At 45.5% G+C, this 13,537-nt stretch overlaps 1 protein-coding gene across 2 annotated transcripts in view; it reads left to right on the plus strand.

Moving 5' to 3' along the window:
• meis1a (Meis homeobox 1 a) overlaps nt 1-13,158 on the plus strand; it is a 44,379-nt gene extending 31,221 nt beyond the window's left edge. For both annotated transcript variants that reach the window (XM_071917064.2, XM_071917062.2), the window contains 4 exons: nt 2,100-2,176; nt 10,154-10,212; nt 12,350-12,439; nt 13,100-13,158. In XM_071917064.2, coding sequence (XP_071773165.1) covers nt 2,100-2,176; nt 10,154-10,212; nt 12,350-12,439; nt 13,100-13,158 — 285 coding nt within the window. The remainder of the gene's footprint in view (nt 1-2,099; nt 2,177-10,153; nt 10,213-12,349; nt 12,440-13,099) is intronic.
• The last annotated feature ends 379 nt before the right edge of the window (nt 13,159-13,537 follow it).

The raw sequence follows: 13,537 nt of genomic DNA on the forward strand, positions 1-13,537 counted from the left end.
GGCCCGGCGCTGTGGAAACGTCCCGGGGCGCTCCGACGCCTTGCACCACTCGGGCCGGTCGCACTGCAGCTACCGTACAGCTGGGACTGCTTCAGTAGCACCAGGAGCTGTGACCTCACTGCTTTATATGTGTTCTCCTTTTTGTCCTTACTGCCTTGCCCTACTTCTCTATGGTAATTTTTCTTTCCTTTTCTGTCCTGTCTCACATGCCGACTTGGCTGAGGGAGCAACAACCCACAGTGGAAACAAACTGAGGGCTTTTTCTGTGCGTGTTATCCTTGACAATTTTTGTCTTCACATGCATAGAGGCTGTGTTTTAAATTTATCAAATAAGGCCGTGATCACATGAGAAGCTCCTCTGAACACCCCTGTGCCTTTTTTCAGTTGTTACCTCCATCAAGGAGGTCATGTTTTCACCTGCAGGTTAGCAGGATATCTCAAAAAGTTGGGCACAACTTGAAAGGTGCATAACTTCCTTGCGGGGTGTTGTCAGACATGGAGGAGGTCTGTGCTCTACTGAGCACATTTTCTAATTTTTAATGGTTTTGGTTGACAATACTACACTACGATTTACACGTGGTGTTTTGGATGCGCAGCATGTCTCAACCTTAGCTATACTACACAGTATACCAGTGTGAAAATAGCACTTGAAATGAGCACTATCTAGGCCAGACAGAGGCAACCATGAGCCATGAAGAGCGGAGAGTCTGCAGGTTTTCACTCCAAACAAACACTACAGCAGCTGATTTCACTGATCAGTTCCTCCGCAAGTGGTTGTGTTGTGTTGTTCACATACTCGCCTGTGTACTTTTTGTCTGACTGGAGGTTTTTGGGGGGCGAAACACGTAGCGTTAATTTCTGAGGACGTACACAAAGAACGCTCCGAACGACCGCAGGATACGTGTGACAGCCATCATGCGAACACGTACACGAAATTAAAGTAAACTATGTTTCTGCCCTAACGCTAACAAATCTGATAGCTTACAAGTTAGTTTTCAAACTTTGTGTTGGATAGAAACAGAGTGGTGTAACGCTCCTTGTGGCCTTTGACCTTTTGCTCTCTCTGTTACTAGCAACGTTCAGAGTTGAACTTTGAGTTTGAGCAGAAAAAAAGTCCTTTCTGATCACAGTTTAATGACTTCCTGGATGTTGGATGCTAACATGTAAGGCAGTCAGCTGACACTCTTTTCCAGAGTGATTTACGATGAGTATAACAGTAGAATCAGCTTAAACTCCTAGATCACCAACATTACAAGCAACCAATAGCCAGGAGGTCAAAGGTCAGAGGTCACAGCACCCTGACAATAATTGGAACAAATATTCCCATGACCCTAGAAGGATCAAGGATCATAAAGAAGTGCTGGGGAAAGAAATGAGAGCTAAAGAGAAAAGGCAGAAAGTATTTTTTTATAGAATTTGTCCGTTGAGGTCGTTAGAGACGACAAGGACAAACAAAACAGAGAGGAAGTGTGTCTAAACTACGGGGATTTGGATTTGTCCCCAGTGTCACTGAAAACACACACACACACACACACAGAGGCATATGCAGACACGTACACTTGTACACGAAAATGCATAAATACAAACACAAAAAACACACAAATGATACACACACACAAATACACAAAGACATACACAAACAAAAATGCATCCACCCACACACACAGTATACAGTCACATATAAAAATGCACCAATACAAACACACACACACACACACACACACACACACACACATACACACAGAGACTCCAGGGAGCTGCAGCCCCAGGCCGGCTCTGTATCCCCTACTGTTAGAGAAACAAGCCTGGACGCCCCCCCCCCCCCCCCCAGTCTAATTAATGGGGCTGTTTCTCTACTTGGCTAAACTCCCTAATTGGCTCACCATTTCTTCACCATTAATTATGCTCCATTTCATATTCCCCCTAATGAGTCGCAGCCACGCCTCCGTTCTTTAACGCTAATTAGCAGCTGCTGGGCTCGCGCCACCACCGACGGCAACGACAACAACAACAACAACAACAACAGTGACAACAAGAACAAACAAGACGTGGTTTCTCTGTCGTCTTCATGTTGTCTTCCCTCTCTCTCTCTCCTGCAGCACCCGTACCCGTCGGAGGAGCAGAAGAAGCAGCTAGCGCAGGACACCGGCCTCACCATCCTGCAGGTCAACAACTGGTGAGTGGCTCGGCGTTAGCGTTAGCGTTAGCGTTAGCGTTAGCGCAGCGGCGTCGCTCTTGTTGTGTTTGGGGAGCGGAGGGAAGGCTTGGCCCCCCAGGCAACCTGTGGCTAATGATTTGAATGATTAATTCCTCTGGGGTTGCCCTGTCTCCAAATATCCCCCCTTTACAGTTGGAGGGGGGGATCCAGTTAATTGGAGTGTGTGTGTGTGTGTGTGTGTGTGTGTGTGTGTGTGTGGAGGGGGGCTGTGGAGTATTTCCAACCCTGGAAGCATGTGCTCTATTTACTGATATAGAAATGGAATCGTCAGCATATTTCATTGTTGGGGAAACAAGTGAAAACTAGCTTAGCGCTAGCTACAGCGTATTGGCAAATTAAAACTTAATTAAATAAAATAAAATCACCATCAGTAGCTCACTACTGCAGCTTAACGACTAGCGCTACTGCTACATACAGTTAGCAAGGCCTGCTAGGCTAATGCTACATCCTCAACAAAGCCTTAAGCCCACTTACAATGAAGAAGTCCAACAAACAAAATGCCTAAAATTCAAAAACTTAAATCTAATGTTGTGAAATGACACGTTATCAAGAAAGCAGGGGATTTGAAATGAATCTTCTCCTAGCTAGCCAAACGCTTCCACAAGCAATTTGAGTTGTAGAGAAATGTGAAATGGAAAAATCAGTCTTCCAGTGCAACTCAGACATGGCAGTTCAACAAGAACTGAATGAAAACACTGCGGTCTCTGAACCACATGAGCTCATTCTGCTGAGCATAAAAAACACGCCAAAGCTGCGGAGAGCCTGGTGTCACGAAGCACAGTGTCTTAAAACACAAATAACGAGCTCCGTGCTCGAAAACTGAGAGAAACCCCACCAGGAGAAGGATTAGGTGGCTGGGCGACGACCCGGGTTCAGCTCCCTGTCTTCATTTACTGAACCGTTACTAAACCTGAAGCTATAGAACCAAACTGTTTCAGCTGCTAAACTGAAGCGTTAGCTAACCTTTCCATGTGACCAACAGGTGAAAATGTCCAGTCCAGTTCCTGCTGTTGGACCAGAATCCTTTACTGGAGGAGGAACTGGATCTGAGACATTATTCCTGTCCACAAACATGTAATCCACGTTTCAGAATTTGTGCTCATTTCACAAAATGTAGTGAGACTGTGCTGCAGAGGCACAACAGAAAAACCCATCAGCTGTGTGAAGGTGGTAAAAGGAGCATTTTTACTGAGTCCTGGAGCAGCTTTTAAAAGAAACAGCTGAAGATTATTGCAGCCTTACACACTGTCCTGACTCCATTGTGTTTTCTATGCAGACTTGTAATCAAATGCAATACAGAAGGTCCACAGTCACCAGCATTACAGTCCCCCAAATTCTATTAATGTAAAGAACCTCACAGCTCCTAAAACACTCACAAACACAGGAGGGAGTATCGTAAAAAAAAAAAAAGAGAAAAGGAATAAAACCCTTCTGTCTGTGTGAATCACAGTGCATGCTGGGTAGAGAGAGAGAGACAGGTGAGAACAGGCAGACAGCGCAGCGGGCCGTAACACTCTGCTGCACTCCTCTCCTTCCTCAAGGACAGTACAGTGCAGTGTAAAGCCTCGCTGACTGTTCCACTGATATTGTTTTTTATTAAGACCAATATTTTTGGATTGAGGCCGCCAGTAACCAATATTACGCGCCAAGACTCTGTATCTTTAAATTTGACCACTTTCATGCCAAAAAAATCACCCAAAATTCCAAATATTCAGTGTTTCGCCCAGAATTTTGTTCTCATCAAGGTGAAACATTTAGAGCATCATGGGACACTAAAACTCTCCACTGAAACCCAGGATAGTAATACTGATGCTGATACTAATGTAGTGTATTGATCAGTTAACATACCGATTGCCAATTCTGGACGTCATTCACCAAATTTGACACGCACACTCTTTGTTAGGATAGGATAGTAAGAGTTTTTCTCAGCCCCTTACTCAAACCCAGACTGTCTCTCTGCTGCAGTGCATTCTGGTCTCTCTCCTGCTCCTGTGGTGGAGAAATTGGTCTCTCTCCTCTTCTACGATGGATTTCTCCCTGTATGATTGTTGAACGTCTCTTGGTGCAAAATGGCGGCTCTAGAAAGAAGCCCTCGCTCTTTGATTCTGAGGGACTGACACCAAAACCTGACGTTTACCGCTGATGTTTTACATCCTGAAACATTTTCTCATATCAAACTCCATTGTAGCTGCTGGAAATATACCAAAATACTAAATGGAGCCAGGAATGTAAAGTACATCACCAATAGCTGTTCTTTTTTTTAACAGTGTTAAAGTGTTTCAGGGAGGATTTTTCCTTTACGCTATAAAAAGACTTGATAGTTTCCTATGGGAGGAGGAGGAGAAATGTCAGGTCCATTAAGCTGACACTGTGTTATCTTCAAAGATTTCACAGCATGTGTTGCGAGAGCAGTTTTGTCTTGGATTGGATCCTGAATGCTGAGACCTTTTCCCTGCAAGTCGACACTTTACAAAGCAACACTGTAGAAAATTGCAGTTGTGCAGAAGAAGAGGTGTTAACTGGCAGCTTTAGTATGCCGGAGCGCGCCCGGCCGAGCCGAGCGGCGGCCGAGCCGAGCCGGGCTGAGGCCGCGTGACGCGCTGGAGTTGATTTTCTGGAGTCTGCCGGCTTCTGAAGCCATTAGTTAGTCCCATTCCCTCCGAATATTTTGCTGTTGCTGTGGCAACGCCTCCCGAGCAGCTCGCAGTTTTCCCTTATTCTGCAAATTCAGAGTAAATGAGTGAGTCTGGCCAAGCAGAGATGAACACTGTAAATGAAGCAGCCAGGCAGCGGAGCGCTCCGGCTGTTTGATCACACTCATGTATACTGTGAAGCGCTGTAACATTACATTTAGCATTGTTACGGTGTGTGTGTGTGTGTGTGCATGTTAAGTGGATGTGTGTGTAGGTGTTTGTACATGTATGTTAGTGAACGCTTGGAAAGTGTGTGTGTTTGTGTGTGAATGAGAATGCGCTTGTGTAAATGTATATGAGTAGTGTATGTGTGTGTGCAAGTGTGTGTGCGATTGTGTGTGTGTGCACTTCACAGGTTACTTAATGGAAACAGAGCTGTGTGTGTGGTGTGAGGTGGGGAGTGGGTGTATAGTGTGTGTGTGTGTGTGTGTGTGTGTGTGTGTGTGTGTGTGTACTTGTTGGAATGGAAGTGGTTCGTTATATTATACAGATATTCTGCTTGAATTCCCAGATGGCCTCCTCTCCTCTCTCCTCTCCTCTCCTCTCTCCTCCTCTCCTCTCTCCTCCTCTCCTCTCCTAGTTGAGTTGGACTGATCTGGGTTTTTGAAGGCCGATGCTGATACTGATATTTTTGACTGAAGCTGCTGATAGATGATATTTTGTGCCGATATCCTGAACAGGATAACAAACTACTGCTAATATTACTACTGCTACTACTACTACTATTACAACTACTGCTACTACTACTACTACTACTACTACTGCTACTACTACTACTATTACAACTACTACTGCTACTACTACTACTACTGCTACTGCTGCTGCTACTACTACTGCTACTACTACTACTACTACTACTACTACTACTACTACTACTGCTACTACTACTACTACTACTGCTGCTGCTACTAGTACTACTATTACTTAACTACTTCTTCTACTACTATTATTACTACTACTACTATTACTAATACTACTACTACTTGTAATAAGAATAATAATAATAATCATCATCATCATAAACATGTTCATATATAATTGTGTGAAGTCCAACCAAAATATCTCATTAGAATCAGGTTCAGGTTCAGGTCTTCCCTTAGACAACCAGTGCAGTGTTGATCAATTCTACAATCCATATGTAATCAATCAAACTGCATCATTAGAGGTGAACGACACTGACTGGACTAGAAAGGATTTTTAATAAGAGGCTGATATCTACAAACTGTCATATCTGTCTAGAGCTTTCTGCTAGTCCTGTAGTCATGTGCGGACCGGTCTGAAGCAGGCCGGCGACCCTCTTTGGGCCCCCGACTCACAGTTGTGGAAACATTTAGAACAGAATCACCTCAGGAACAGCAGCAGCAGGCCGACTGTGTGAAGGAGAGAGAGAGAGAGAGAGAGAGAGAGAGAGAGAGAGAGAGAGAGAGAGAGAGAGAGAGAGAGAGAGAGAGACTGCTGCTGCCGGGCGAGCGCTGAGGGAAACAGGTGAGGGAGAGGGAGGCGTGTGTGTGTGTGAGTGTGTGTGTGTGTGTGTGTGTGGTGGGGGGGGGGGCAGTTGGTGTAAATGGCGTTTTCACGGCAAACAGCTGGACTGGTTTATTTAAACACACCCAGGGGTGGAGGGGGGGTGGTGCTGACCTGAGAATGACACCCAGGGAGGCGGGGTTTAGAGGCTGTTTTACGAGCGGGAGGTTGGGGGGTGAGGGAGGGCGGGGGGTGAGGGAGAGGGAGAGGGTGAGGGGGGTGTGGGGGTGGTGGTGAGGGGTGGGGGGGGGGGGGGGGGGGGGTATAGCTGGGCAGAGCAGACCAGAGGGAGAGCTGGTTTGTTTAAAAGCTCAGGAGAGGCGTGTCACTGTACCGCCAGCAGTGAGGACCGGACCAGATGCCCCCTTCCCCCCTCCTCCCCCCCGCCTTTTTCCAACCTGAGGGGCGGGGTGGAGGGGAGGGGAGGGGAGGGGAGGGCCGGGCCTCCCCGAACCTGTGACCTCCAAAAGGTCACAGGTTCGATCCCCACAACAGACGATGTGTCCAGTTGAAGTAAAGTAATAATCTGCAACTTTTTCATATAATTACATCTCATCTCTGCTACTTGCTGATTGATATAACACAGCAGTGATCCAACCTATATTCAGTTAATGAAAGCTTTTCCATTTTCTTTTTGAAACACCTATGAGACCGTTTCCCTCTTTCCCAGGAAAAATCCTCTGCTGCAGTGATGCGTTGTATGTTCAGGGAAGCAACAACAGCGGTTTGTGTGGAATAAACAGAAGAAGGTAGTAGAAATAGAAGAGTTTACATTTCCCACTCTGGTTCAGACCAAAGAGAACGAACTGTAGCACTGATCCTCCGCCTCCTCTGGGCCAGTCAGGAGAGTTTTGAGCCTGAACACAGCGGTGAGATGCATCATCATCATCATCATTTCCCCCAAAGTGTCGTCAGAATCACATGACATCACATGTGACAGATGGACAGACGGATGAATGAGTGAGTGAGAATTGCTTTCTGAAAAACTGTGTTAACATGAAAACCAATGTTGTGACTCAGTTTATGGTGCGTCTAGCTGCAGAAGAATGGGCCTCTATTACAGGCAGGGGGGGGGGGTGTCTTTGTTGGGTGGGGGGGGGGCGTTGGAGGGTGTGTGTGTGTGTGTGTGTGGGGGGGGGGGGGGTACAGCAGGCCGGGCCATAAACCCAGTCTCATGGTGTGAAGGGGTCGCCCACGGGTGAAGCCTTGACTCCCTGATGGAGGCTGCAGCCTCAGCAGGCTCTTTACCTCTCTCTCTCTCTCTCTCTCTCTCTCTCTCTCTCTCTCTCTCTCTCTCTCTCCCTTCCTCTCCTCTTTACCTCTGTCTTTCTCTCTCCCTTTAACTCTTTCTCTCTTTCTTCTCTCTCTTTCATCTCTCTTCCTTTCCCACCCTCTTTCTCTCTTCTCTTTCTTCCTCCCTATAGCCTCCTCTCTCTCTGGTTGTCTCTCTTGTTCTTGCTCTCTCCCTCTCTCTTTACTGATTTCACTCTCTCTCCTCCTAGCTCTCTCTGGCTGTCTCTCTTGTTCTTGCTCTCTCCCTCTCTCTTTACTGATTTCACTCTCTCTCCTCCTAGCTCTCTCTGGCTGTCTCTCTTGTTCTCCCCTTCCCTTTCTTTCACTACCTCACCTCTTTCTCAATTTAAATTTTCAACTTCAATCAGCTTTATTGGCATGGAAAGTAATACTTATGTTGTATGTTTCTCTCTTTCTTCCTCTCCCTCTTTCTTTCTTTCTTTCTTTCTTTCTTCCCTCCTCTTCCATTCATCACAGCGTCATCAGGTTTTTTTGTAGGCCTAAACATGATGCTGTTCCCCCTCCCGACCAATCAGTAGCAGCTCTGTCACTCTGTTTTGACCTGTAACTCTAGCGCCCCCCTTGGGTCAGTCAGTGTAAGAATGAAAATGCCCAAACTCAGCGGTGAGATGCATCATTTCCCAAAGTTTTGTCAAAATGCGAGCAGCGGGGCGTCCTGCTCGCATGTCACATAAAAACAGTGCAAACATATTGACCACCTGTGTTCGGGGAGGAATCTCCATCATATCAGAGGTGGATGACACCAACTGGCCGATATCTGATATTTACTAAAAGTCTGATATCTTCGTATCGGTCTAACAGCAGAACGCTGTGCACTGTGATTCACCACACAGTTTCCTGTTCTGGCTGATGCAGATCCTCCCTCTCTCTCCTTTAAAATTTCTTCCTCTCCCCCGCATCTTAACCCCCCCCACCCCCTCCTCTCCCTAACCCCCCCTCTCCTCCTCCTCCTCCCTGCTGCCTTTTCTCAGCCTCTGAAAAGATCGGCCATGGCTTTTGTTTTCCTGAAAAGGAAACCGGGTCCTCCCCCTTTCTTACCCCCTCTCCTCTCCTCCTTCTTTTCCGAAGAAGTTGAAATGGAACCGTCCCACACGGGGGGGGTTGAGGAGGGGGGTGGGGGTGAGGGAGGGGGTGTGGGGGGGTACAGGGGGACATAAATCAAGTGGGAACCACTGAGCTTTCACTCGGGGCGGGTCAGGAGGGTCGACGGGCGGTTCAGAAGGCTTTAGGCTGAGCAAGACCAGAGCGCTGCTCTGCAGAGGGGCGGGGGACAGGTGGGGGGGTGTTGGGGGGGGTCACAGGGGTGCCGGGTCAAAGGTCATGCATACCAGGATGATGGCTTTCAAGAGTGTACTTAGAGGGACGTGTAGGAAGGCAGCGGCGCTCCCTGCAGCCTGACGCCAGCAGCAGCTTCTGGTTTCAGCACAGAAACACTTTACTGTCCTGAGGGAAGAAATGAAACACAATAAGACTGTTAGTAATTAATGAAAGGTGATCAATTTGTGGTCGAACGGGCCGCTGGGTGTATTAATGTGTACATGACAACTGGTTAATACAGTGGTCCTCAAAGTGCATTCTGGGGACCCTCTTATTTTATTTTATTTTTAATTATTTAATTCGATTTTTTATTTATTTAATAATGTATTTTAAATTAATTAAAATAATTGAATTATTGGGTCTAATTTAATTAAATTAATTGAATTCACTAGAAATTATTTGAACTGGAGAATGTATAAGAATGACTATTGTAATCTTAGGTTTCAAACTGCTGTTATCTCCCCACCTTCAGTGTGGACAGTTCCGCAGTTCAACACAATCAACAACAAAAATCTTCCTATATGGAGAATCTGTGGGACAAAATGTTACTAAATATGTTTATTGTCTTTAATGTGTGTCTTTAGTATTTAATGTTTGAGAATCTATGGGTTTAAAACACTGGAATGAAGCCATTGTGTTAGCCAAGGTGCTTTTTGAGGATTTTTCTTACTGTGAGTGTAAAATACCACATAAATCCAAAATCACAGGTTTGAATCCAGTTGACGGCTCCTGTCTCTCTGCCGCTGGTCTCCCTCTCTCTCCACTGTACAGCTGATAAATGAGCATGATGTCTTGCACCATCATCCAATCAACAAATCAACAAAAACAGCTACTTATCTTTGGAAAAACTGAAAGTGTTTGTCAGTTTGGTGCAGCCTCCCAGGTGTCTGTTGTGGAAGTTGAGGTTTGTTCCAGGAGAGCTTTTTGTTTTATTTTTTGCCTGGTCGTCCCTCCCTCTCTGTAGCTCCAAACACTGAACACTGAAATCATCTGCTGCTTCATTCATAACGTGCTACTGTGTCTCTCTCTCTCTCCTCCTCTCTCTCCTCCCTTCTCCTGTTCTCTCTCTCCCTCGTCTCGTTCTCAGGTTCATCAACGCGAGGCGGAGGATAGTCCAGCCCATGATCGATCAGTCCAACAGAGCAGGCAAGTCTCACATTTTCTCCCTCTGATCGTTCAGCCATTGATCCCATCCGGAGCGACTGTCGGGGAACGCAACAGTAGAGAAAGCTTCAGTCACCAACATTACAGGCAACCAACAGCAAGGAGGTCAAGAGGTCAGAGGTCACAGCACTGAGATACTATTCCTGTGACCCTAGGAGGATCATGTAAAATAGAAGTGAAAGATAAAGAAATGAGATTAGAGCTAAAAAAAAAAAGAAACAGAAGGGATTTTTGGAGAAGGGAGAAGACGCTGTGAAGCCTCAACTGTGTCATCGAAACCTCCTTAAACACCCCTTAATCTTGACTCCTTACTTTCTAATTTAATGTAAAATTAAGGGAGACAGGAACTTTTCCGTTAAATTCCATTTAATAACCTGTAAACCTGCACAAAAGGCATGAAAAATCCCTTAATTACTAGAGTCTCTGTGAATCAACCCATGAATAAATCCCTTAAAAACCTAGGATACTAACCTTACATTTTTAAAGCTATGTTATTTTTAATGGATAATAAATGTGAATGTAATGGAGAAATTAAGGACATAAAAAAAGATTAAAGGATCAAATTAAGGGTTTTTGGTTTCGTAGAGAGTACGGACCGGAAAGTGAGTTTTGAAAGCCAAAAATCTCTGATCCAATCGATAATCGTTGAGTCATTGTTATTGATCAACAACCCTATCAACCCTCTTCAGATACATTCTGGTCACTTTGCTGTGCGGGACAGTGAAAACCTCACTTACTGCCCCTGTAAGAGTGTCTGTGTTCCTGGAGTTTCCCCCTGGCTGGCAGTGTGTTGCTCTCTTGGTGTGTTAAAGCGGACGGAGAGAGGCTTAACTCCTCTAAACCCCGCAGGATTAGCCGAGACAAAGACGCTAATCGCTTCGACTGACCACTCCATTGAGCATTTTAACCCGGGATTAAAACAAACGGCGGCCGGCTAAACCGAGGCTGAAGCACCGCCAGCCTTTTGGCCCCTGGCTTTCTCAGCAGTAACCCCCGGGCTGACTCCCACACAAAAGCGCCGATACGAGGCGGAGTGACGATTATCAGAAAGTGTTAAAAACTTTAGTCTTGAGAATGTGAGTGTGAATGTGAGTATTTAGAAAGAAACTTGGGTTTGGGTTTTATTCCCTTCCTCCCGCTCCCCTCCCTCTAAACTTCAACCTAATCTCCCCTCGAGGATCAATACATTTTCATTTTATCTTATCTCATCATGGGTTGATGACACACTCTCTCTTCCTCTTTCTCCTCCTCCCTCCTAAGATTTATTTATTAAACTTTAATGACGCCATGTGTCATTGCAGCAGCAAGTGGTAATAACAGGATACAACAAAGAAATATAAAACTAGAATATAAATAAAGAGCAAAATGGGAGGGTATTTAAACACAACAATGCCAACACTAGAACAAGTAGATCAAGTAGAAATATATGAATGAACGTGTAAAAAAAATGAACTACAGCAGAACAGACTGAAGTGAAGGAAACTGGAAGTCTCTCAGTGGAGCTCAAACCTTCGCTAATGTTGAAAACTTCTCCAACTTGAAAGCTGCAGCCTCCGTAATGCTTTATGTTTGTTTATTTTTTGTCTTCCTGGTTTGATTTTCTGACATATTTTCTCACATCCTAGTTGAGTTTGTTGCATACATTAAAATGCATTAAATATCAGTTTCATACTCTGTCCTGCCTCTGGTTTGTGCTAACATCATATTAAAAAGATGAAACCTTTACAGAAGCTGTTTACAGAAGCAGTTGGATGTATTAGCATGTTGCTAACAGGCTGCGGAAAAAGCTGCTTTGCTCGATTCTGATTGGTCATCTGTTTCCTTTTCTTTCTCCGCCCCTTTTGTGTGAAACATGTAGAGAGATTTAACAGGGTTTCTTGATGCTGTATGAAACTTGGTGGAGTTTGTGAACGCTTAGCACCAAAGATAGAGACGAGGAAAACAAGGAACTAGAGGATTACCGCTTTATAAAGAGAGCAGCTGTTAGACCGTCCACTAATGACCACAGAAGAAGAAGCCGCCTCAGACAGGACGGTGTGTGTGGAGTGAGTGTTCAGGAGGCGGAGAGGTAATTAAAGAGGCGATGGGAGCCGCTAATCTCCCTCCGCTCTGTCCGCAGTGAGCCAGGGAGGAGCCTACGCCCCAGATGGTCAGCCAATGGGAGGCTTCGTCATGGACGGCCAGACGCACATGGGAATCCGACCACCTGGTAGGAGCACACATACACACACACACACACACACACACACACACACACACACACACACCCTAGGAAGACACACACACACACACACACCCCAGAGGCATGTGTGCACACACTCACACACTCTCACACCTTATGTTGTTGTGTCTTGTTTGGATGCTCCCCCGTCACACCTTGAACCCCAGTTGTTATAATAATAATAATGATAATAAACTATATTTTTATAGCAATTAATAAACGCTTCACAGAGCAAAAGACTTTACATCACAACAACCCAGGAAGCGTTTCACAGACAGCGATGTGCAGGACGAAGTTTAATGAGAAACGGGACGCAGGAAGGCTCTTTCAGCAGATAATTCAACTAGTTTATTTAAAGACTTTAAATAATTTATTTCGAGCATGCAAAAAATTCTGACGCGATGCGCTTTCACGTAGTACTTATTCAGATTACAGGCTACAAAGCAACAGGTCAACTAATTCATTTTCAATGGCAGCAGCAACACAAAGCATATTTACTTTATTATGATTTACTTGATTCATTATTTCAATTAACAAGAACAATTATGAGCTGTAGCTTTGTAGCCTGTAATCTGAACAGAGTGTTACAGATGTCGCCACTTCATGATAAAACACTTAAAATGATTTTGTGTGTGTGTGTGTTTCCAGGTGCGATGGGAGGAATGGGGATGGGGATGGGTGTGGAGGGACAGTGGCACTACATGTAACCCCCCCCCCCTCCTCCCTCCACCCCCCACCTACCCTCCACCACCCCCCACCCCCACCCCCACCCCACCCACACCCCAGCCAGAGGATCCAGCCCAGAGCCGGGGAGACACTGTGAGTAACCTCCACCTCCACACAGGAAACACCCATACTTCAGTCAGGGAAGACACAAACAGTGATGCACAAAACCAGATGTTTATTAAAACATAGAGTATAAGATAAGACAAGAGCTTTGTGTTGAACCTATCACAGTCACTTACAGGGGATTAAACCCTAGAAGTGAATTAACATCTAGTATTTTGTGTTTGTCAGAGTGAAAAGCCTCTGAACAGCATTTAGAGCATCATGGGACACTACAACTAAAACAGTCTAACCCCGGTA

The sequence above is a fragment of the Centroberyx gerrardi genome, chromosome 3 (assembly GCF_048128805.1).
Source record: "Centroberyx gerrardi isolate f3 chromosome 3, fCenGer3.hap1.cur.20231027, whole genome shotgun sequence".
Taxonomy (NCBI): Eukaryota; Metazoa; Chordata; class Actinopteri; order Beryciformes; family Berycidae; genus Centroberyx; species Centroberyx gerrardi.